This window comes from Saccostrea echinata, unplaced genomic scaffold (genome assembly GCF_033153115.1).
Source record: "Saccostrea echinata isolate AGI-Se365-2 ecotype Australia unplaced genomic scaffold, CSIRO_AGI_Sech_v1 ptg000054l, whole genome shotgun sequence".
Lineage (NCBI taxonomy): Eukaryota > Metazoa > Mollusca > Bivalvia > Ostreida > Ostreidae > Saccostrea > Saccostrea echinata.
Window position 1 is genome coordinate 9,768,944 of NW_026889803.1, and position 25,603 is coordinate 9,794,546.

At 34.3% G+C, this 25,603-nt stretch overlaps 1 protein-coding gene across 1 annotated transcript in view; it reads left to right on the top strand.

Moving 5' to 3' along the window:
- LOC133204592 (uncharacterized) overlaps positions 1–25,603 on the top strand; it is a 44,342-nt gene that overhangs the window by 13,252 nt on the left and 5,487 nt on the right. The window contains exons 24-40 of the mRNA XM_061340346.1: positions 250–330; positions 432–512; positions 1,333–1,434; positions 2,109–2,213; positions 2,602–2,748; positions 2,961–3,048; positions 5,072–5,236; positions 5,972–6,066; positions 6,812–7,627; positions 8,287–8,341; positions 11,173–11,234; positions 11,384–11,485; positions 12,589–14,788; positions 14,869–14,952; positions 15,242–15,332; positions 15,512–15,683; positions 24,107–24,262. Coding sequence (XP_061196330.1) covers positions 250–330; positions 432–512; positions 1,333–1,434; positions 2,109–2,213; positions 2,602–2,748; positions 2,961–3,048; positions 5,072–5,236; positions 5,972–6,066; positions 6,812–7,627; positions 8,287–8,341; positions 11,173–11,234; positions 11,384–11,485; positions 12,589–14,788; positions 14,869–14,952; positions 15,242–15,332; positions 15,512–15,683; positions 24,107–24,262 — 4,602 coding nt within the window. The remainder of the gene's footprint in view (positions 1–249; positions 331–431; positions 513–1,332; positions 1,435–2,108; positions 2,214–2,601; positions 2,749–2,960; positions 3,049–5,071; positions 5,237–5,971; positions 6,067–6,811; positions 7,628–8,286; positions 8,342–11,172; positions 11,235–11,383; positions 11,486–12,588; positions 14,789–14,868; positions 14,953–15,241; positions 15,333–15,511; positions 15,684–24,106; positions 24,263–25,603) is intronic.

A 25,603-nucleotide genomic window follows, 5' to 3' on the forward strand; every position in this document is an offset into this window, starting at 1 on the left:
TTTTTTGGAAAGTTAGAAAATAGTTATATGTGGAAAAGAAGAAATTTTAAAATGATTTTATGTTCACATGAAGAAATAATTTCATACATCAAAGTGAATTAATATTATCAAGTTAAAACTCCAGTTTTCATTTTAAAAAAATAGGCTTATCCAGATTTACATACATTACTTTGAAGATTCCTGCGGTTTAAGCCATATCTGACTACCTTTCTGCAATACTCAATTAAATATATGAATTATTTTATACAGGCAAAATTGATGGCAAATGTTGATGGACAAGAATTTGAAACAATGGTTTCAACAACTGAACTTAATTTTACTGAAGGAAAGGTTGGTTAAAAAACTCTTCAGATAAAAATTCTTTTTACTTTAAATGATTTTATAGAAATATCTTTTATGATATCATTATTAATACTGTGTAATATATGCAGATGCTGCACCAACTGGCTGCCAGAGCTGTCATTAGAGATTATGAAGATGGAGTTTTGAGTGACCATAAAGTGGACCAAAAGGTAAACAAAAATATATCAAACTAGTGCTAATTGTAACAGCTAGAAACCATTACAGACGTTCCCCAAATGGCTCCCCACTCCCTTATGGTGCCCCTTTCTCTACAAGCTTCATAAAATTAGGCAATGGTTTTGTATTATAGATCTAATATTTATTTTCTAAAGTTTTTTATAAGAAAACTACTCCAGTATTGCTGAACGGGTATTAGCCAATGGACTGTCAGTGCATGTGCTTTGCAAATGTTTCTAGATTATTCATATATATATTCTTATAGTCTCTCACAATATATATCTTTGTGTTAAATATCAAAATATTTCATTGAAAAATAAGAGAGATATATCCATTTAAATATTAGCCATTCAGAATTCAGCACATATGCATGCATGGCCTTCATTCAAGTTTGATAAAACCATAATGTAGGAGCCTAATCTGCCTATCTAATATATTATAAATTTCATCCTATTTTGTTGAAAGCCGTTTGAAGTTTCAGCCAATAAAATGGCAGCACATGCAATTGACCTCACTTTTCTTAAATCTGTGTTTATAACCTCAGTTTCAAATAAACAAATCAAATTATTTTTATCAAACTTCATTTGCTAATACAAATTGGTGATCATTATTGATCTGTATAAAAAAATTTTAACCTTGACTTTCCCTTGACCTCACTTTTCTTAAATTTGCATTTAGCTCAGTTTCAAAGAAACTATTCAAGATAATTTTATGTAAGCTTATGCACTGAAGGACATTTTGATAATCTGTTATTAATTGATAGTCACATGAGTTCATTATATCAATGAGGTTCATTATTCTTTTTCATAAAAGATGATAAAACAGGAGAGAAAGCAAGACATCATTGAGCTCAGTAAAGAGTTTGGTATCGTGACTCCATATACTAGTTTTATAGCAGTGGAAGAAAGAAGTAAGGTATGTGTGCATGTATTTATAAAATGTGTAGTTAATACAAAATAAAAAAAAACTTCAACATCAGGTCTTGAAATTTGGGTTGCAAACAATGATTTGAAATCATTTAATTACAAAGGATGCAAGATAAACTTAATATACGACTTTCACATTCTTAAGAGTTATCTCTGTCGGCCTAACTCTCATTCTTCTCACTGCATCATTTGTAACTTACCTGTAAATTTTTAAATCATAATTAAATAATAAGAAATGAAAGTAATGTTTTTTTCTTTGACCGAAGTATCAAAGAAAAATTGGGACGTAAAACTTTTTCTTCAATGTGCTTCGCGCATTGATGACGTTTTCCATCCAAATTTTTCTTTGATATGTTGGTCAAAGAAAAAAATATTACATTCATTTCTTAATTTCTGTTGGTAATTAATTTTTGCTGTTTTTGACATATGATGAGACCCAAAAATTCAAGTCCACCACAAAATTTTAAATTTCTTATGTAAAACTACTCAACAATTTTTCACTCTTGAAATCAAGTCCCCATCAACCAATTTTTTTTTTTCCTCAATCCATGAAAAATTTGATCTCTTGAAAATATGCACAGTATTTATATTATGAATGTATAGTGTGATGAAAGTACAACTTACAGTAATTAATTATCATACATACATGTACATCACATTTAGGGGGAGGTAACAAAGGGTCCAAGCATTCAGGAGTTGCTGAACATGGAATCTGTGGATATTTTGACATACATGGGATGGATGAACCCAGACGACATGGATGACAAGGTTTGTGTAATAAGTTCATGAAATTCTAAATTACCAGCAGTATCAGAAAGAAGGCTTTGATCATTATATAAATTAATTTGCATCGCTGCGCCCCATAATAGGAATGTTACAATGGATCCAGTTTATAAACAGAAAAATTGGTATTTCATCAATGAAATCATTGCACATCTAGTATAAATGTTTAAACTTCATTGAAACATTGCCAGGGACAGATGTAATTGCTTTGTTTTATCCGTGAATTCTTATAACTGGATGAAACAATATGACTTCATTGTTAGCCCTAAATTGTTTTATGCATAGTAAAAAAAATTGCTTTAAATATGTTATATAGTAAGTGCACAAGCTTAACAAAACACAGTAAATCATGAACAAGATAATTATTAAACAGGACCCTGTGCAGTGTGTGGAGGAATTGCTAAGAAAGGCAATCATTGCAGAGAGCTTCTCCCAGATAGAGGCAGAGAGGTGTTACCTGTCTGTCCTGGATTACAGAACAGACCTAATGGATGAAGAAAACAGAGATTTGGCAGAAAAGGTGAAATTCAAGGATTATTTTCTGTGATTGTATTCTTGAATTAAAATTTACAGGAAAAAAGAAAAATTAGTATAGTTTATTTCTTTTTCAAATGAATTTGAAACATAGCAAGTCAGACATATATAAGTCAGACTCATATAGTTCACAACTTCACATTTTGAGTGTTTTGTTGAATTATGAAATTATTTTTTATTTTGATGGACTTTTCACAGGTTTTGGAGGCAACTGATAAATTTTTTTCCAGTCAAGATTCTGAAAGTGCCAGAAAAATTCAGTATCAGTTCCACAAATCTCTTCCTGGTAAGATGTTGTGTGCTTTGTACATTTAAACTCTATAATTTAGAATACAAATATATTGAGAATTTATAAACATGTATTAGGCTATTTATTCTGTTTGTCCCTCCAACCAAAGAATCAAAGAAAGTTATCAAAGATGACTTATTTTTATTGCTGTTAACTTTTCATGAAATTAGATTGATCAATCTATATAGTGCCTTACTTCCCTTAATGGCGGTTCAGTAAAATGGAGATGCGGCCCCAAGACCATAAACTGAGAACAGACTTCTGTCAAAATTTTGATTTTTAATATTTTGAGTTTTATTTAAAGGACTTATCGCATGATTTTTCAAAAATCGTAATTTTATGACAAATATTATCTACAACCTTGTTTATTAAAATACTGAATACAATAAATTTGTTGAAAGCATATTTCAAGAGATATTGGGAGTTGAAATTCAAATACGGGAATATGCATATTTCAGTCGGATTTAGGCGAAATACTGCTCTGACGTCATAGGCGACAATTCAGTGATAGAGAGATGAGAATATACACACTATTTACGGAGTTATCAACGACAAATGCAGCTTAATTACGAAAAATGCTGAAAAAATTAATTTCTAACGTGCTTTTCAATTACTATAGAAACATTCACTAGTTCTAAGGTATAAGGCTTTTGAGATATTTTCGTTTTTTATTCCAAACATTTAGAATCTGTAGCTCTGATTACGGCAATGTTTCGTGATCGGGAAATTATTTTTCAAGATCGCCATCCTTTAAAAAACATATGAAGACTTGCATAAATTAATATTATGTAAAAAACGAAGAACAACAAAGTTATATAATGTTAAATTTGTGAATCAAATACGTAAATACATGTGATAAGATGACAAATCAAATCGTATTCTGATGGCGAGTTTCTTCGTCTTCGCCGCGTCTCCCTCGCTATCGTCGCTGCTATTCTAACAATGTTAACAGATTTTTCAGATTTTTTCTTGCTGACAATTGTAACATATAAGGTTGGATATTCAATTTCATATCGATAAAATAAGTGATTTGATCGTCCACAACGCAGAAAATTCAGGTTGTATCGCGTATATTTTGGTAAGATTAACGTGAAGAGCTGATCAGCCATTGTCGCCTTTGACGTCACAGGGTCACGTGATCGCTATCTAATTAACTTAGATTTTTAAATCAGGGGTTTTCATTTGAGTCAATAATTGATCAATTACCGCGGTTTATCCGCAGTAAAAGCACAAAATTTATAAACTGTAGTCACAATGAACGTTTTACACTTTTAATTTCAAATAATTTAGAAACATGCGATAAGTCCTTTAACATATTTGCTTAAAAATTTGCAATTTTGTATAACATTTAAATTCAAACAAATGATGAAAATTTTGTTTCATTATCAAAAGTATTTCAAAAGTTATATTGGTTTAAAATTTGACTTAAAACTACTTGTTCTCATTTTATGGTCTTGGAGTCAGAAACCTCTTCAAATAGGTGTCATAGGAGTTTAAGTCCTACATGAAGATAAGAGAAATAATTAATCTGTATGTAATTTATTTTAAGGTCATATTTGAGAATCAGGAGACCTATAGCTAATTGTTAAGTACATGTATTGTAAAAGCAGAAATATTGATTGAAGATTAAATTTTGTTGATTTCATTGTTACCAATTATCAAGAAATTAAATCTCACACCAATTTTGTATATGATGACTATATATTGAATAAGTTTAATTTCCAAACAACAAAATTAAATGCCATGAAACCTATTTAGATGATAAGGCATTGAAATTTTATTCCCACAAAAATGTGTACTTCTACTGTACAGTTAGAATAAAAGCAGTGTGCATATAACTTAAGCCTATATTGGTGAAGGGGAACAAATAATCTGAATGTTTGAACCCTGCCTCATTTGGGTCTACGATGAGTCAGATCTGGAAGCATAAAAAGTTACGCAGCTAATCTTTTAAAACTTTTAATCTTCAATTTCAGGATCAAAGTATGGCAAATTGTTTATTGTGAACTTTTTATTTTAGTTCCTAAACCACTGATTGTGAAAACACTGACAGGAAGATCTATACAAGTAACAGCTGGCTCTGTGGCTGAGCTGAAATCAGAAATCATGAATAAAGAGGGACTACCAGAGGACTGTATACGACTGATTTACAATGGAAAACAACTGCAAAACACAGATTATTTAGGTGAGTCTCTGCTAGACTGTATTTGACTGATTTAGAATGACAAACAACTACAAAACACAGATTATTTAGGCGAGTCTCTGTTAGACTGCATTTGACTGATTTACAATGGCAGACAATTATAAAATACAAATTATTTAAGTGAGACGTACGCTATGTTAAACTGTATTTGACTGATTTACAAATGACAACTATTTAGATGAGTCTGTACTGTAAACTTGAAATGTTTGCATGGGTAAAATTTTTGCAAATTCTGCTAGTAGTAAAGTTTTGCAAAATTAATTAGTACACCAACTGTTTCTTATAAGGTACCATACTAAACAACCAACACATTTTGTAAATTCCTCAACTTCTGCAAAAATAACCCCCACACAAATGCTTTGTTCCTTTGAAATTGCAAAATTTTAACTCTTAAAATTATCCATGTTTACTATTCATACTGTGAAATACAGGGAACATTTACATTGTACATTAAAGTCTGATGCTTAGAATATAGGTTTAAATTGTGATGTGAAATATTGCCATAAATATCAAGTCACTTGCATATAAGAAATTCACTGTAACTTTTTGAACTTTGATTATCTTGTTTAAATGAATACAGAGCTTGACAAAAATGATAGTAATTGTAAAATAAAGAGTTATCACTTCTCATGTTTGAGGCTTGATTGATGACATTGTTACCAAATATGTTAATACATGCTGTAATTAATGATAGAAAAATATGAATTTCTTTGGAAGGTATGCCTGCAAATTCCACCATATTTCTAGTTCTTCGTTTGAGGGGAGGGCCACCACAATTCATATCAAGTGCATCAGTACCAGAGATCCCACAGGTAAATTTTATTGTGTGATTACAGTGAATTTAACAGTTTCATAAAAGAACAAATCTGATTTACCGGTAGTTTTAATATAGTAAAGCACATTCATATTTAAATTCTATTTATTCATGCAGATACATGTATCTTAAAACTCAATATTGTAAGTGGTATGTTCATTAGAATTACACTGTATAAACAGAGGTGATTGAATATATCAAATCTTTATTTTTCCAAAGAAACAAATGTGTAGAAAGAGGTTTAATTATTCTTGAATCTTTATATTTCATGGGAAGTCCTATACCCTTTACCCATGAATTCACCTCACCATATATGAGATTGATCAACCCAATATATACATGTATTTCAGTAAATAGCCCTTAACAAACCTGAAAAGATAGAATAAAGAGCACTTGACTAGAGAAATATTTATCATGAATGTGATGCAATAATACTGTGTATGAGGTGCATAAATGTAAAATAGTTACATCAATTAAATATTTTCTCCATTTCCTATTAAACCATGGCCATTTTTCAGTCATTAATTTACACAACTCAAAAAAAAAAAAACAGCTAAAATTGAATGGTTTAATTGATTACTTTTCATGTATATAGGACTGTAAGAGAGTTTGGAGGCTTTTATCATCACATATACATGTATGACTCCTTAATGGTAGTAATTCATACATGTAAGTCTAGCATTATGATGATTTCTTTGCAGCACAATTTTTGTTACAATCTTACAAGCATTTCTTTATCACAGATTGCTGCAGCTGGAATGGAACTAGAATCATTTAGATATCAAAACACACATATGGACATGGCAGTTGAAGATGGTGTGATGTCAATGTCATCCATTAAACAGAGTTTGGATGGGGATCCATGCAGGGAGGAAGATGAGGGTGAAGATTCCAACATGGATATTGCTGAGACAAGTGAAGATTCAAATGTGGATATTGTGGAGACGAGTGAAGAGGAAAAAGATAAAACTGAGAAACCTGCAAAAGAAAAATCATCAAAAGAGGTGAGTGAAGATGAAGAAGAGAAGAAAGATAATGGGAAAAAATTGGGATTTAAGACCAAGCCATTAATGTATTCCAAAAGGAAGTCTTTGAGTATTATTGATCAGTATATTGAAAAGGAAGAGGATTCAAGTGAAGAGGATAGAGATTTAGTAAAGGAACTTGACAAGATTTTTTTGTCAACAAAAGTGAGTGGAAAATTCCAAAAGAAAGATAAGGGAAGAGGGTTGGGAATACACACCAAGCCATTGATCTATCCCAGATTAAAGAGGTTTAATTTTGAGGACGATGAGATAACAGATTCCGATGTGACAAGTGAAGAGTCGGAAGAGGAGGAGGATGAAGGCGAAATGGTGTCCAAGCCATTAATGTTTACCAAAGGAGGGCGCACTACTGTTCAGAAAGAGAAGGAAAAAAGATCAGGATTGAAGACCAGAGGAAAAGGCATTAAATGTGATAATATTGAAAAAAATGAGGATGGAAAACAAAAAACAACTTTCACTGAGCAACTCGCTGAGGATGAGCATGCACTGATGGAGATTAGAATGGAATCACATGTATGAAGTATTTGTTTAGTGATCAAGCAAATTTTCAATATACAGTACTTTTAAAAATATTGACTCCATGTATTAGTAAATATTGGGGGGGGGGGGGGGGGGGGGGGGGAGGGGGGGTTAAGCGAAGTTATCAATGTCAAAATATCCTTTCCTTAAAAAATGGATGAATTTGTTAAGAGCAATGACTGGCACATTTCAAGGGCTGAAGTGGGCTGTTTGATCAAAGTTTGAATGCCCTTTTTTTGGCATGCGTATCTTTCCATTGGGAAACAGCTTTACACCCAATTAATGACAACTATGAAGGTTTCTCCGAAAGTTCTGAGATGTATTTTGTTAATTATATAACAATTTTAGCTTCCTTGAGACCCCTGTGGCTATGGGATGGCTTAAATAGCTAAATTAACTTTTTCTCATAAAACTTAATATACAATAATAGTATCTTGATTGCCAGTTGATAAGGGAACATTGCATATTAAGATTCCAGTTTATCTCTAAAGTTTTCAGCTTTTGTCTAAAAACACATGGTAACCTTGATATTTGAGGTTTCCCATAGCAAAACATGTGCACTGCCATTCTTGAAACCTACAGTTTAATGTGCCAGCAAATAGGGATAGTACAATCATATCTGTTTTATATAAAAAAAAAAAATTTTGTTGCAGCAATCCAAGGGAGTGAACATGCCACTAGAAGATATTTTTAGCCTTCTTGACAAAGGTAAGAACCATTTATTTCTAAACCATCATTTTATTAGGTCACCTGAGTCACTCAGGTGACCTATTGCTATCTGCTTTTAGCTCACCTAAGCCAAAGACTCAAGTGAGCTTTTCTGATCAAAATTTGTTCGTTGTCTATCATTGTCGTTGTTGTCGTCATTGTAAACATTTTACAATTTCATTGTCTAGTCCTGGACCACTTGGCTAATTTTAACCAGATTTGCCACAAAGTATCCTTAGGTAAAGGGGATTTAAGTTTGTTCAAATGAAGGGCCACACCTTCTTCCTAGGGGAGATAATTATGAATTAAGAAAAAATTAATGGCACCTTTTAAAAATCTTCTTTTCAAGAACCACTGGGCCAGGAAAGATGAATCTTATGTGGCAGCATCCTCAGGTAGTGTAAATTCAAAATTATTCAAATCACAAGGATTATTCAAATCATAATGGGAGATCAAAATTTTACATAGGAATACACTGGTAAAATCTTTAAAAATCTTCTTCTCAAGAACTGGAAAGCCATGATGAGTCATATTTTAAAATATAAAAGCATCCTCGGGAAGTGTAGATTCAAGTTTATTCAAATCATGACCCCTGATGGTAGAGAAGGGCCACAAAAGGGGATCAAATTTATACATAGGAATCCAGGCTATAACTTTGTAATGGAGAATCATTGGAAGCTCATACTTAGTACAGAGATTGTTCATGACTCAAGGGAGTGTCCTGACCTTGACCAAAGGTCATTTGGTAAGTTAAGGTCAAAGGCAGAAAAGGGTATAAAATTCTTGTAAGGACTATAACTTAGCAATGGAGAATCATTGGAAGCTCATACTTGGTACATTGTCCAGAGATTGTTCATGACCAGAGGGTGTATCATAACTTTCACTCTAGGACATTCAAGTAAATTCAAGGTCACTGACAGAAAAAGTATATTTCTTGTCTAGGTTATAACTTTGTAATGGAGAATCATTTGAAATTCATACTGTGTACAAAAACTGTTTTTTGGCTTGTGGGTGTGTCATAACCTAGACCAAAGGTAATCCTGGCATGTTCAAGGTTACTGGCAGAAAAAGTTTAACAAATATTGTCCAGACTATAACTTTGTAATGGAGAATCATTGGAAGCTCATACTTGGTACATAGATTGTTTATGGCCAAAATTTGCTCAAGTATTGATAAACTGCTGGATTTGGCCACTCCACATCAAGCTTTCAAGCAATGTCGCTTACTAATTTGGTTAATGGTTATTGCTTAGGTATGGTTTTGATCCTGTGTTTATTTTGCTAGAATTGTCCAAACTGTCACCAAATTGCATTTTAAGGGAGCCAACTGGGGTTTTATTGTGTAGAAACTACGATAGAGAAACTCTTTAATTTTATACCATGTGTTTCTTCCATTGACATCAGTGTACATGCCAAGTATACTACTGTCCAAGTATTTTTTAGGGACCGTCTCAAAATACAGGTACATTTACTATAGGATTATATGGGAATTAATGTGCCGATTTTCGCACTTCAAAGCAAATTATACAAATATTAAATAAACTTTTTGCTCAAATTATAACATGTGATGAGTAATACAATATTGTACATCATGTGCAAGACACACAAAATTCTACCATCTGGCTTCCACAGGGGGCATCTCAAAATGTCAAAATTAAATTAATGAAATTTCCTTGATTTTATGCAGTACTATAAAATATGACAGATTGATACCAAGGATTTATACAAAAAAAAAGATAACAAAAATAATTGTGAGATTCTCAAATTTCTATGTTTTAAATTTCAAGAGCTTATATTTAATACTTTTTCTTTTATAACATTTTCATGACCTCCCTCTTAAAGAACTTCATAGTGTCACAAATACACTATTTTGACGTCAATCTACTGATCGGTTGAAAAATCATTTAAAAATCAGTTATACAGAATTGTAATTAGATTTTTTAAACTGTGTTTTCTTAATTTTGTTAAATTTTATTAATTATGTGAAAATAGTTGCTTTAAAACAGAAAATATGCTTTATTTTACTATGATGAGCAAAGTATTGCCCAATAGAAACCCCAGTCAGCCCCCTAAATTAACTTATTTTATTTTTATTCCCATGAGTTTATTGAGCTTTTAGATAAATTATAATTATGGTTGAAAGGGAAGCATGATAAGTGCAGTTTTTGATGAATTTTGGAAGAAATTTAATATTTAGGATAAGTTATGTATATGTCAGGTAATACATGTATATATATTAATATTTATTTATTTCCAATTGTTTCTTTGTGATAACTTGTTGAAAGTTAGGTGAGTTGATTTCTTGATAATTACACCTGAATGTAAATTTCGCCAAGTGAAAGATCAGGGGCCTAATATGCATGTCAGTCTTGTGCAGCTGTCTTAATTTGTGTCTGACGTCAATGGGCAGGGACTATTGGGAGGCCTCTTGTATTTTAAATCTCTTAAAAAACATTTTTTTTTATTTATATTTACAATTTTATTTCACATATAAATGTAAATATAAGGAATCACTGTCTAGTTTGTTGGGTATGCCAGGGACATCAATGACAGTAGGAAACGTGGGATAATTTATGCATACAGCTAGGCTTTGCCTGTTATGCAAATTATCCCACGTTTCCAACTATCATTGATGCCCTGGCATACCCAACAAACTAGACAGTGATTCCTTAAAAAAAGATATTTTATCCAGCTGTTGTGTTGTTAAATTGAAAGAATGAATAATTTTCAGTAACATTATTAGCAGTATTTGCCTAAGAAATAAATGTTTAGACTTTAAAATATAGCCTGATGTTTTTGTAAATTTTTACAAGTTCATGTTTTAAATTGTAGAAGAAAATCCTAAGAAAGCTGAAGAGTTGGTTTGTCAAACAGAGAATACTGCAACTAATCAGGTAATGTAGGCATTTAAGGAATAGGCACTCAAATATAATATGTGGACAAATGGGTGTATTATTCTTATATGCTGCCATACCTTATTATTTAAGGACCCCGCATTACCTATATTGGTAAAAAATAAATATATGTTCCTATTATTTTTCAGTATCTAATGAATCTAGATGAAAGCACAGCTTACTATGACCCAAAATCTAGATTCATGAAAGCAGAAATTTCTCGAAATCAGAATGAATCAGACAAAATCGAGGTAATATTTATGCAATGATCAAAAGATTTGTCAACTATACATATATATATTCTTATGTATGTTTCTTTATCATATACTTAGTTGTGAACACACCGATTCCACACTGTGCAATATCAGTAACATCATAATACTCCATATCAACAACCAGTCAAAAAACCCATATAACATATCAGACCGGCTTGCAAATATCCATATTGAACCACAAGTAACATTTTTATAAAGTTTAAAAACTCATTAACTTGATTTTATTGAAATATGCATGTGATACAATTCCTGTCTTAAAATTTGTTGACTTTATTTTAAGTTTTTTAAATGACCTAAAATTGGTTCTATCAGATTTTAAAGAAAAAGGTCACATACTTGCACAAACTTTCTTAAATGACTTTATGTGAATTCGCTCATTTTAAACATATGATACGTAGAATACTATACTTCTGTAAGACAGAATCATATTTTTTACAGGTATAATAGAGTCTGACTATTCAGGGTTTTAGTTGACTGATATGATTATCTTCTTTTTTTTTTAATAAAATACTTTGAAATTTGACCATATAGGTGTAATATCACACACACATATAATTATAAAAAATTACAACTCTCTTATTTTGCCAAAAAAAAAAAAAAATAATAATAATAATAAAATATATGCATGAAATGACAGCAAGTTCATGCACAAGATGAATTCTAGTTGGCCAATACTTTTATGACTATTACTGTGAAACTTTTGGCAATTGTATTTCATGTATAAGTATAAACATGTATTTTGAAAGTCCTGTGTAATTTGATAAAGCTTGCAGGAAAATTATATCATTTGGGTGTAGGGCATCTTGGCAAGCCAAGGGTTTTTGGTCTGCTTCACTCTCCACAAACTTTGTGGAGAGCGAAGTGGACCAAAAACCCTTGGCTTGCAAAGATGGTGTAGGGATGCTATTTGGGGAATATATGTACAGTGTAACAGTCACAGTTACAAATAGCACTACCTGTAGTTTGTTATAATTAAAACAATTGTTATCATGCAGTGGATTGGATAATAAATAACATTCTCTTTCTGATGAGCATGTGGTTTTTAAAAAATATATTTTTTCATGTTTATTATTTGACAGAAACATGTGATGATGGATAACCCTAAGGTGTCATTAGAAATTCTTGATGATTTGAAAGTAGATGTTTGTACAGATTTTAACCCAAACTTAAAAGCCCCTGAACTTTTTGAGCAGCAGAATAAAGGGTGGCTGAGTATTTTGGAAGAGCCAGGCAAAGTATATTGCCAGAAGGACATGTTTGCAGATGTTCCAATTCCAGAATCATGCGCTCCTGCTGGAATAGCGATACCTATGTTTAATACATTTGGTCAAAATCCACCCCCGTTCTCTGCAACATCACCAGCAGATTATCAATTTTCAACAGTGCACAGTCCAACTTCACCAACATATGGTGCACTTTCACCATCATATGGCTCACATGAACCAGCATACAGTGAACTTCCACCAGTATACAGTCCGACTTCACCAGCATATAGTCCAGCTTCACCAGCATATGCCCCAATTTCACCAGCATGGTCTCAATACATTCCAACTCTACCAACATTCAGTGCAACTACACCAGCATGCATTCAAAATTCATCAGCACTTCTACCAAATATAGTAGTAAACAGCCAAAGTTTACAATTGCCAAGATTATCGTCAAGAAAAAGAGCAGGAAAAACTGTGTCTACGCCATTTTTTGATAAATCAGTAGAAAATGACGATCCTGCTGCTAATGAAGCAAGCATATTAAATAAAGCTATTAATGACTCTGAGAATAGTGACAGGGGAAGTAATTTAGAGAGGAGTCCTAAAAGCAGGGGTAAAGTTATAAACAGTGACAGGGGAAGTAGTTTAGAGAGGAGACCTAAAAGCAGGGGTAAAGTTATAAACACAGGTAGAGATAGACCAAAGATATATCAAAGCAGAAATGAAAGATTAAAGGGATATCAAGACAGATCTAGAAGTAGAGAGAGACCAATCTCAACGAAGTTACACAGAAGTAGAGGTAGGAAATCGAAGAGGTTTTATAGCAGAAGTAGAGATAGAAGCTTAGAGAGAGATCAGGACAAGAGTAGAGGCAGAAGAAGCGACAGAAGCTTAGAGAGATATCAAGACATAAGTAGAGACGGAAGGTCAGAGAGATCTTATAGCAGAAGTAGAGACAGAAGGTCAGAGAGGTCTTCCAGCAGAAGTAGAGACAGGAGGTCAGAGAGATCTTCCAGCAGAAGTAGAGACAGAAGGTCAGAGAGATCTTATAGCAGAAGTAGAGACAGAAGGTCAGAGAGGTCTTCCAGCAGAAGTAGAGACAGGAGGTCAGAGAGATCTTCCAGCAGAAGTAGAGACAGAAGGTTAGAGAGATCTTATAGCAGAAGAAGAGACAGGAGATCAGAGAGGTCTTATAGCAGAAGTAGAGACAGAAGGTCAGAGAGGTCTTCCAGCAGAAGTAGAGACAGAAGGTCAGAGAGGTCTTCCAGCAGAAGTAGAGACAGAAGGTCAGAGAGGTCTTATAGCAGAAGAAGAGACAGGAGATCAGAGAGGTCTTCCAGCAGAAGTAGAGACAGAAGCTTGGAGAGGTATAAAGACAGGCGTAGATCTTATAGCAGAAGTAGAGATAGGAGATCAAAGAGGTCTTATAGTCAAAGTAGAGACAGAGGGTCAGAGAGATTTTATTGCAGAAGCAGAGACAGGAGATCAGAAAGGTCTTTCAGCAGAAGTAGAGACAGAAGATCAGAAAGGTCTTTCAGCAGAAGTAGAGACAGGAGATCAGAGAGGTCTTCCAGCAGAAGTAGAGACAGGAGATCAGAGAGGTCTTCCAGCAGAAGTAGAGAAAGGAGATCAGAGAGATCTTTCAGCAGAAGTAGAGACAGAAGCTTGGAGAGGTATCATAGTAACAGAGATAGTAGCACAGAGAGATCTTCCAGCAGAAGTAGAGAAAGCAGCTCAGAAAGATATCTAGTATGGAGAGACAGAAGCTTAGGGAAATATGACAAAAGTAGAGAAAAGGGCTTTAAAGAGTCTCGGAGCATAAATAGAGACAAATCCTCAAAAAGAAAGGACAGGAGCTGTAAGAGGAAAGAAAGCAGAGACAGGGTTTTATGGAGACTAGAAAATGGAGATAGAGATGGTAGAAAGAGAGATGAATTCTTGGATAAGGATGAAAGAGAAGGAAGAGATAGAAATGGAGATGAAGGCTTTGATACTTCTAAGTATGATCACAAGGAAACCAATATTACAGAAGAAAGGTGGAAGACCTTGGAAATTCAGCTTGCAGAAGAAGGTAAAGATATTTCATTCTTTAGGATAATAGTACATCTGGAAAATATAGAACATCAATTAAATTGTTACTTTTATTTACAGAATTGCAGCAGTCTATTTGTAGTTATCCAAACCAGTTTGAAGGATATGCTCGCAGCAAACAGAGGGAGGATTACTTTAAAAAAGGTTAAGATTCACTTATTGATACTGTAAACAAAAAGGTATTCTTGATTTATCAGTCTGAAATCCATACAAAACTATTAATTTTTGTGACTGATAAAATATACTTAATATATTCTATGTACATTGTAAATACCCAATAAGTGGTTCATGGCAAGAAATATTCATGTGTAAAAGGAAGTCATAAAAGTAGAGGATATTCCTCATATACAAATAAAAATTAGTTTACAGTATTATACAAGGGATGTTCACTAAAGTTGCATGGTTGTATTTTTATTTTAAATGTCTTTTTAAGGATCTTTGTTTTGTCTGCAAGGAACTGGTAGCATAGAAAAACAAACATGTTTTTTTGTGGAACTATGGACCCGTCTTAAAGACAAAAAAAAGTAGGGACCAAAATGAACAAACTTCATCCTAAGATTTTTTCACATGATAACTAATTTTCTTTATTATATTAAAAAATGTATGTTGTAAAAAATTAAATCAGGGAGTTTTTCCCTGATAGTTTCATCAACTGAAAATTAGAATAAATATTTGTTACATTTGTAATTGTTTTTTTATGCAGATTAATCAGTATCGAATGGCCTGATACACTGTACATGAATTTTGTACCAGAATATTTGCTGAACATGTCAGGCCTGCAGCCATTAGTGGAGGACTCAGTAACTGCATCTGTGTATCCATCAAAGGCCCGGCCATCTTTGAGCAAACTAGATGTAGCTCTAACATCAGGACTGGTAATTTAGTGAAACTTAATTGTCTAAAGTTGTATATTTTGCCTAATATGGTGTTAACTTTAAGTCCCTTTCAGTTGTTAAACATTAAACTTTAGCTGTTAACTTAAAGTCCCTTTCAATAAATTCAATTGTTAAACATTTTATCTACTCCGGAATGTTGTTTATTCCGGCCAATTTCTTTGGAACCATCGGTGTCCAGATAAGACAAGTTATACTGTATCATGTTTCTCTCTGGTCTTTAAATGGGGTCTGTACAGCCCAGCAACATTATATCTCAAGCACTTTTAAGGCCGCTTTTCAAGCATTTCTGGACAATACAATGATATTAATAAAAAAAATTGACACAATTTATTGATTAGATTTTTTAAAAAAATTTCTTCTCAGTTACCTCTTATTTATGTTTCTTTTTCTCTCAACATTTTCTAATTGGTAATGCATATACAGATCAATCAACACAATATTTTATTTCCTTTTTTAAAATTTTTTTTAGGTCACCTGAGTCACTCAGGTGACCTATTGCTATCCATTTTTGTCCGTCATCGTGCGATGTGCATTAACATTTGAACATTTTCAGCTTCTTCTCTGAAACCGCTCAACCAATTTCAACCAAATTTGGCATATAGCATCTATAGGTGAAGGGGAACAAAAATTGTGAATTTCATGGTCCCTCCCCCCCCCCCTGGGGCCTGAGGGGTGGGGCTAAAACCACCAAAATTAATGCAATCTTTAAAAATCTTCTTCTTTACCCCTGGACATCAACCAGTCAAACTGTTGGCATGATTGTAATAAGCATTGAGCCCTCTACCAAATTTTTGAAATTCATGGCTCCAGGCTTAGGGGTTCTGGTGCTAGGATGGGACTATATAGATCATATAGTGAAAGTGCATTATTTCGTTGAAAATCTTCTTCTCTGCCCCTGGGAATCAAATAAACTAACTAAGTACATAGTTATGAAGAACAAGAGTGCCTTATCCAAAATTGTGAATTTCATGGCCCCAGGCTTAAGGGTTCAGGTGTTAGGGTGGGGCTCTATTTATTAGGTCACCTGAGTCACTCAGGTGACCTATTGCTATCTGTTTTTGTCCGTCGTCGTGCGTCGTCCGTCGTGCGTTAACTTTTGAACATTTTTAACTTCTTCTCTAGAACCGCTCAACCAATTTCAACCAAATCTGGTATATAGCATCTATGGGTAAAGGGGAACAAAAATTGTGAATTTCATGGTCCCTGCCCCCCGGGGCCTGAGGGGTGGGGCTAAAACCACCAAAAATAATGCAATCTTTTAAAATCTTCTTCTTTACTCCCGGACATGAAGCAGTCAAACTGTTGGCACCATTGTAATAAGCATTGAGCCCTCTACCAAAATTGTGAAATTCATGGCCCCAGGGTCAGGGGTTCTGGCCCCAGGGTGGGGCTATATAGATCATATAGTGAAAGTGCATAAATTCTTTGAAAATCTTCTTCTCTGCTCCTGGGTATTAAATAAAGTTACTAAGTACATAGTTATGATGAGCAAGAGTGCCTCTTCCAAAATTGTGAAATTCATGGTCCCAGGGTCAGGGGTTCTGGTGTTAGGGCGGGGCTGTATTGATTATATAGTGAAAAAGCATTAATTCTTTGAAAATCTTCTTCTCTGCTCCTGGGTATTAAATAAAGGAACTAAGTACATAGTTATGATGAGCAAGAGTGCCTCTTCCAAAATTGTGAAATTCATGGCCCCAGGGTCAGGGGTTCTGGCCCCAGGGTGGGGCTATATAGATCATATAGTGAAAGTGCATAAATTCTTTGAAAATCTTCTTCTCTGCTCCTGGGTATTAAATAAAGTTACTAAGTACATAGTTATGATGAGCAAGAGTGCCTCTTCCAAAATTGTGAAATTCATGGTCCCAGGGTCAGGGGTTCTGGTGTTAGGGCGGGGCTGTATTGATTATATAGTGAAAAAGCATTAATTCTTTGAAAATCTTCTTCTCTGCTCCTGGGTATTAAATAAAGTTACTAAGTACATAGTTATGATGAGCAAGAGTGCCTCTTCCAAAATTGTGAAATTCATGGCCCCAGGGTCAGGGGTTCTGGCCCCAGGGTGGGGCTATATAGATCATATAGTGAAAGTGCATAAATTCTTTGAAAATCTTCTTCTCTGCTCCTGGGTATTAAATAAAGTTACTAAGTACATAGTTATGATGAGCAAGAGTGCCTCTTCCAAAATTGTGAAATTCATGGTCCCAGGGTCAGGGGTTCTGGTGTTAGGGCGGGGCTGTATTGATTATATAGTGAAAAAGCATTAATTCTTTGAAAATCTTCTTCTCTGCTCCTGGGTATTAAATAAAGGAACTAAGTACATAGTTATGATGAGCAAGAGTGCCTCTTTCAAAATTGTGAAATTCATGGCCCCAGGGTCAGGGGTTCTGGCCCCAGGGTGGGGCTATATAGATCATATAGTGAAAGTGCATAAATTCTTTGAAAATCTTCTTCTCTGCTCCTGGGTATTAAATAAAGTTACTAAGTACATAGTTATGATGAGCAAGAGTGCCTCTTCCAAAATTGTGAAATTCATGGTCCCAGGGTCAGGGGTTCTGGTGTTAGGGCGGGGCTGTATTGATTATATAGTGAAAAAGCATTAATTCTTTGAAAATCTTCTTCTCTGCTCCTGGGTATTAAATAAAGTTACTAAGTACATAGTTATGATGAGCAAGAGTGCCTCTTCCAAAATTGTGAAATTCATGGCCCCAGGGTCAGGGGTTCTGGCCCCAGGGTGGGGCTATATAGATCATATAGTGAAAGTGCATAAATTCTTTGAAAATCTTCTCTGCTCCTGGGTATTAAATAAAGTTACTAAGTACATAGTTATGATGAGCAAGAGTGCCTCTTCCAAAATTGTGAAATTCATGGTCCCAGGGTCAGGGGTTCTGGTGTTAGGGCAGGGCTGTATTGATTATATAGTGAAAAAGCATTAATTCTTTGAAAATCTTCTTCTCTGCTCCTGGGTATCAAATAAAGGAACTAAGTACATAGTTATGATGAGCAAGAGTGCCTCTTCCAAAATTGTGAAATTCATGGCCCCAGGGTCAGGGGTTCTGGTGTTAGGGTGGGGCTGTATTGATTATATAATGAAAATGCATTAATTCTTTGAAAATCTTCTTCTCTGCTCCTGGGTATTAAATAAAGTTACTAAGTACATAGTTATGATGAGCAAGAGTGCCTCTTCCAAAATTGTGAAATTCATGGCCCCAGGGTCAGGAGTTCTGGTGTTAGGGCGGGGCTCTATAAATTATATAGTGAAAAAGCATTAATTCTTTGAAAATCTTCTTCTCTGCTCCTGGGTATTAAATAAAGTTACTAAGTACATAGTTATGATGAGCAAGAGTGCCTCTTTCAAAATTGTGAAATTCATGGTCCCAGGGTCAGGGGTTCTGGTGTTAGGGTGGGGCTGTATTGATTATATAGTGAAAATGCATTAATTCTTTGAAAATCTTCTTCTTTGCTCCTGGGTATTTAATAAAGTAACTAAGTACGTAGTTATGATGAGGAGGTGGGCCTCTTCCAGAATTGTGAAAGCCATGGCCCCTGGGTCAGGGGTTCTGGTGTTAGGGCAGGGCTCTATTGATTATATAGTGAAAATGCTTTAATTTTTTGAAAATCTTCTTCTCTGCTCCTGGGTATTATTTAAACAAAATAAGTGCATGGTTATGATGCATAAGGATGCCTTTTCAAAAATTGTGAATTTCATGGCCCCAGGGTCAGGGGTTCTGGTGTTAGGGTGGGGCTGTATTGATTATATAGTGAAAATGCATTGATTCTTTGAAAATCTTCTTCTCTGCTACTGGAGACTATTTAAACGCATAGGGATGCCTTTTCAAAAATTGTGAATTTCATGGCCCCAGGGTCAGGGGTTCTGGTGTTAGGGCGGGGCTCTATTGATTATATAGTGAAAATGCATTGATTCTTTGAAAAACTTCTTCTCTGCTACTGGAGATTATTTAAACAAACTAAGTGCATGATTATGATAGACAAGGATGCCTCTTCCAAAATTTTTAAATATATGGCCTCAGTTTTTGGGGTTCTTGAGGAGGGGGGTGGGTGGGCTAGGGCAACAATGCTTCATCTATCAGTGTATTTAACTTCTAAATTGTTGTATTATACTCAGGTGACCGTTAAGGCCCTTGGGCCTCTTGTTGATTATATAGTGAAAATGCATTATTTCTTTGAAAATCTTCTTCTCTGCTCCTGGGTATTAAATAAACTAACTAAGTACATAGTTATGAAGAGCAAGAGTGCCTTATATCCAAAATTGTGAATTTCATGGCCCCAGGGTCAGGGGTTCAGGTGTTAGGGTGGGGCTCTATTGATTATATAGTGAAAATGCATTATTTCTTTGAACATCTTCTTCTCTGCTCCTAGGTATTAAATAAACTAACTAAGTACTTAGTTATGATGAGCAAGAATGCCTTTTCCAAAATTGTGAATTTCATGGCTCCAGGGTCAGGGGTTCTGGTATTAGGGTGGGGCTATGTAGATCATATAGTGAAAGTGCATTATTTCTTTGAAACTCTTCTTCTCTACTCCTGGGTATTAGTCAAACAAACTAAATACATAGTTATGATAAGCAATGATGCCTAGTCCAAAATTGTGAATTTCATGGCCCCTGGATCAGGGGTTCCGGTTTAGGATGGGGCTCTATTGATTATATAGTGAAAATGAATTATTTCTTTGAAAATCTTCTTCTCTGCTCCTGGGTATTATTTAAACAAACTAAGTACATTGTTATGATAAGCAAGGATGCCTCTTCCAAAATTGTGAAATTCATGGCCCCAGGGACAGGGGTTCTGGTGCTAGGGCAGGGCTTTATAGATCCTATAGTGAAGGTGATTTATTTCTTTGAAAATCTTCTTCTCTGCTCCTGGGTATCATTTAAACAAACTAAGTACATTGTTATGATATGCAAGGATGCTTCTTCCAAAATTGTGAATTTCATGGCCCCAGGGTCAAGGGCTCTGGTGAAAAGGGGGGGGGGGGGGGAGGGGGACTCAATTGATTATATAGTGAAAAGGCAAAATTTCTTTGAAAATATTCCTTTCTGCTTTTGGTTAAAAAGCAAAGAAGCTATGTGTATAGTTATGATGAGCAAGAGTGCTTCTTCCAGAGTAGTGAATTGCATGAGCCCTGGGTCAGATGTGCTGGTGTAAGGGTGGGGCTCTTGATAATATAGTGAAAATGCATTAAATCTGTTTAATTATCCTGTCTGCTCCTTAGTGTTAAGCAGATAAACAAAGTGATTACTTATACTGAGCAAACTTCTGGTCCCTGGGTCAGAGGCTCTGGTGTTTCTCGCTGGGGAGGGGGGCTCTATTGATAATATAGTGAATCTGTAGTAAAAATGCATTATTTCCTTATAAATCTTCTCTGCACCTTGGTATATCAGAGGCAAAAAGAGTAAATGTTTTAATAAGGAAGGGTATTTTTTTACCAGATTTTTGAACATCTGGACCATTTGGTCAAGTGTTCTGGTCCTGGCAAGGGCTCTATTAATTTGTATTCTTCTGAGAGGAGTTATTCCCCTTTGCCATTTACTTTTGATAATTAATCACTGTAAATAATGTACTTGAAAGGTTAATAGAATAAGAGAATTTTTATTGTATAATACAAAAAGTACTTTCATAGTTTTAATGATCAGTTAGACTTTTAAGTAATAGATAAATAAAAATGAGACAAAAATAACTTGTCTTATTAAATGTTCATCAAAGACCAAGAGAGGCCAATGTAAGAGTTTTCAACAAGGAATTAAAATAGTATAGAAGCACTGATAGTTTGTTGATATACTGTATGGTGATGGTGATAAATGGGGAACAGATTAGAACCTAATTTATGAACTGTTACTGAATGTTAGACTAAATTATTTTGTTGATCCTGATCATCCTATTTTTCTTGCTTTTGGGCAACAAAGCTTCACCTTTCAGTTCATTTTATACTCTATGGATCCTCTAAATTGTTGTATTATACTCAGGTGACCGTTAAGGCCCTTGAGCCTCTTGTTTTATATAGCAGCCCATGATCATAATTCAAGCATTATAGATAAAAAATTGAAGCACTGAACATGGGATAGGGTAGGGCCAATGTTCTGAAGAACACCAGGGGTGGGCATTACTCTTGATCTCTCGAACTCTAAATCTCTCAAAACCCTTGATCCCTTAAAGTCAAAATGCAGTCCTGATATGCATAATCTACTGGAATTATGTCTCCCCTTCCAGGGGAGACATATTGTTCTTGTCAATTTTCTTCTTCTTCTTCTTCTTCATCCAAATTTTGTCCAGGCCATAACTTTAATACCCTTTGACATTAAGACTTCAAACTTAGAACATAGATAGATGACATTGAGAAAGAGTGCATGCCACCAACATTTTTGACCTTGACCTATTTATAAGGTCAAGGTCAATCTTTTACATCAAAAAAGAGTTCAGCCCATAACTTGAGATCCCTTTGATATTAGGACTTCAAACTTGTAACATAGGAAGAAGACCTTGAGGCAAAATGCACTGCATTAGAATTTTGACCTTGATCCCTTTCTGCCTTCAAGGTCAAATAGGGAAAAAACACGATCTGACCATAACTTGAGAACCTTTTGACATTAAGACTTCAAACTTGGAACATGCAGAGGTGGTATAAAGGAGGAATGCATGCGACCAAAATTTTTGACCTTGATTCAATTATTATAAGGTCAAGGTCAATCTTTTACATCAAAATAGAGTCCAAGCCATAGCTTGAGTACCCTTTGATATTAGGACTTCAAACTTGTAACAGAGAAAGAAGACATTGATACAAGATGCAACACACCAAAATTTTTGACCTTGACCTCTTTTCTTCCTCAAGGTCAATTAGGGAAAAAACTTGATTAGACCAATCCTTTGTTATAAAGACTTCAGACATGGAACATGCAGAAGTGGTATGAAGGAGGGATGCATGCCACCAAACTTTTTGACCTTGATCCAATTATTATAATGTCAAGGTCAATCTTTTACATCAAAATAGAGTCCAGGCCTTAGCTTGAGTACCCTTTGATATTAGGACTTCAAACTTGTAACATAGAAAGAAGACATTGTTACAAGATGCAACGCTTCAAAATTTTGACCTTGACCCCTTTCTTCAAGGTCAAATAGAGAAAACATGACTAGACCATATCTTGAGAACCCTGACATTAAGACTTCAAACTTGGAACATGGAGAGGTGGTATAGAGGAAGGGTGAATGGCAACATTTTTTTCACTTTGACCTATTAATAAAGTCAAGGTCAATCATTTACATGAAAATATTTTCTAGGTCATAACTTGAGAAGTTTTTGACATTAGGATTTCAAACTTGGAACAAGGAAAGACAACATTGAGACTAAATGCACTGCATCAAAATATTTGACCTTGACCACTTTCTTCAAGGTCAAATTAAGAAAAACACAACCAGACCATTACTTGAGATCTGTTTGACATGAAGACAAATTTTGTACACAGAATTTGAGTTGAGATGCACTGCATTATTATTTTTGACCCTGATCATATATTTGCACTCATTAATGTTGGTAAAGAAGGGGAGACGTGTTTTTTTGTAAAAAAAACAATACCCACTAGTTTAGCCTTGATTCCTCGAAGTGTATGCAATCATTACATAATTAACACCTTTATACCTGGACATTTAAATTGCCCCAGGTATTAGGTGCAGGGACACGAGGAGCGGGATGTTTATTCAGGTGACACTTGTACTACAAGGTGATACATATAATTGATTGATAATTGATCATATTTTGCCTATCTGTTCTTAAGATAATTAACATCAACTGTCTTACAATAATTTGTTGACGCTGTGAAAAGTAAAAATTGATTATGGACACTAATTTGAGTCAGTGTCAAATTATATGAGTAATTAAAATGTAGAAACTATGCATAACAGCATCAACGTCATTATGATGACTATTGGGGAACAAATACTTACAGAACTGTGTTCAATGTTTGGTATGATTAAGATATATAAAAAGTCAATGCCACAACGTCGTTTTTATGTTACAAATGTGTAGTTTGATGTTCATCTTACAAAGAATAAATAAATATTATGACAAATGAATATACAATTTTTGCTTTATATGGTTAAAAAATTATTCATGACAAAAAAAATAGTATCATTATTTTATTTAAAATCAAGTGTGTAAGATTAGCACTTGAAATAAATAAAAATAATTAATCCGGTAAGACTAATTTTAAAACCTGTCAACCAACCCGGAAAATTCCGGACACTTGAAAACTTGAACTCTTGATCTCTCATTTCATTTCCTTTGTCCTGCAGACTTCAATGTATCGAGAGTTACTCGTACAATGATATTTAATAGAATGTTGATTTTTCAATATTATTTAATATCTTTTAAGATCAGTTTGTATATTTGCTCTGCAGATGGGTTGTATTGAAGCCAGGCATAGAACAGGGGAATTTGCACTCTTGCTGATAGTGAAGACATACCCCCATCGACCCGTTTCACTTCTTATCCCAGCAGATTGTGAGGCAGTGGCCACTCAACTCCAGTCCCTTGTCAGACAACATAAAGCCAAGGTAAGATCTAGAAAGGTTAAGGTTGAATTGCTTTCTCAATATTTAAACAAATTCTGACTTGGTGCAAGTTCAAAATATTCACATTTCTCCAAATCTTTTTTTTTCCCTCTTACACTTCAAGCAGTCAACTGCAGGCATGATTTTAATAAGGATTGAGTTCTCTACAAAAATTTCGAAATTCATGGTCTCAGAGTCAGGATCGAGTTCTAGTGTTGGGTGCATATTTCTTTTAGGAATACCCTGGATATTTAGCAGACAACAAAGTGCATAGATATGATAAGTAAGGGTGCCTCTTCCAAAATTGTGAAATTCATAGCCCCTGGGTCAGGGGTTCTGGAGTAAGGGTGGGGCTCTATTTATCAAATGATGTGAGAATGCATTAATTCTTGGAAAGTCTTCTCTGTTCTGGAAATTTAGCAGACAAACTATGGTTATGATGAGCAAAGGTGCCTCTTCCAAAATTGTGAAATTCATGGCTCTGGGTCAGAGGGGTATCCAGTCAACTCGTACCCAAACCGAGTCGTACCCAAACCCAGAGTCAACTCGTACCCAAAGCTCAAATGTCAAAAATTAAATCATAAAAAGAAACAATTAATTGTTTTCAAGGGTAAATATATAAGTTTGTATGATTCTTGTATTTTATTCTTTATGTGTATTGTTAATAACTATATAAATAGTTCTGATTTCTCTGATTTTGTCACACTATAAGATAACAAAAACATAAAAACAACAACACACAAAAAACAAATTGTGAAACGTAAATTTTACATTTCAAAAATCTTTTTTTCACTTAAGTAATAAACATTATGGATATAACCATAATAAACTTTACAAATTTTATGGCATCATATCGTATATCATTATATAGTGTTGACTCTTTTGGTACGACTCGGTTTGGGTACGACTCGGTTTGGGTACGAGTTGACTGTAAATCGTCAGAGGTTCTGGTATAAGGGCAGGGCTCTATTGATCATAGAGTGAAAATGCATTAATTCTTTGAAAATGCTCTCTGCTCCTGTGTATATACATGTATCCGACATTATCTCAAAATTGTGAAATTGCAATCATGGCCACTGAGTCAGGGGTTCTGGAATTAGGGTGGGACTCTAATACGGTCATGTATATAAAGTTTTACTCTGCTTTAAGAGAAGTTATTCCCCTTAGTGATAAACCTTTGATGATATACAGTGTATATAATGTTATTGATATGTAAATTGAATAAAAGAATTATACAAGATTTTTTTAATGTTGTATAAAACCCTGTTGCAATGCAAAAGGTATTTTTGGAGTTTTTGGTAGTTAGGTAGACTTGTAAATAATAGATGAATAAAAATGAGCCAA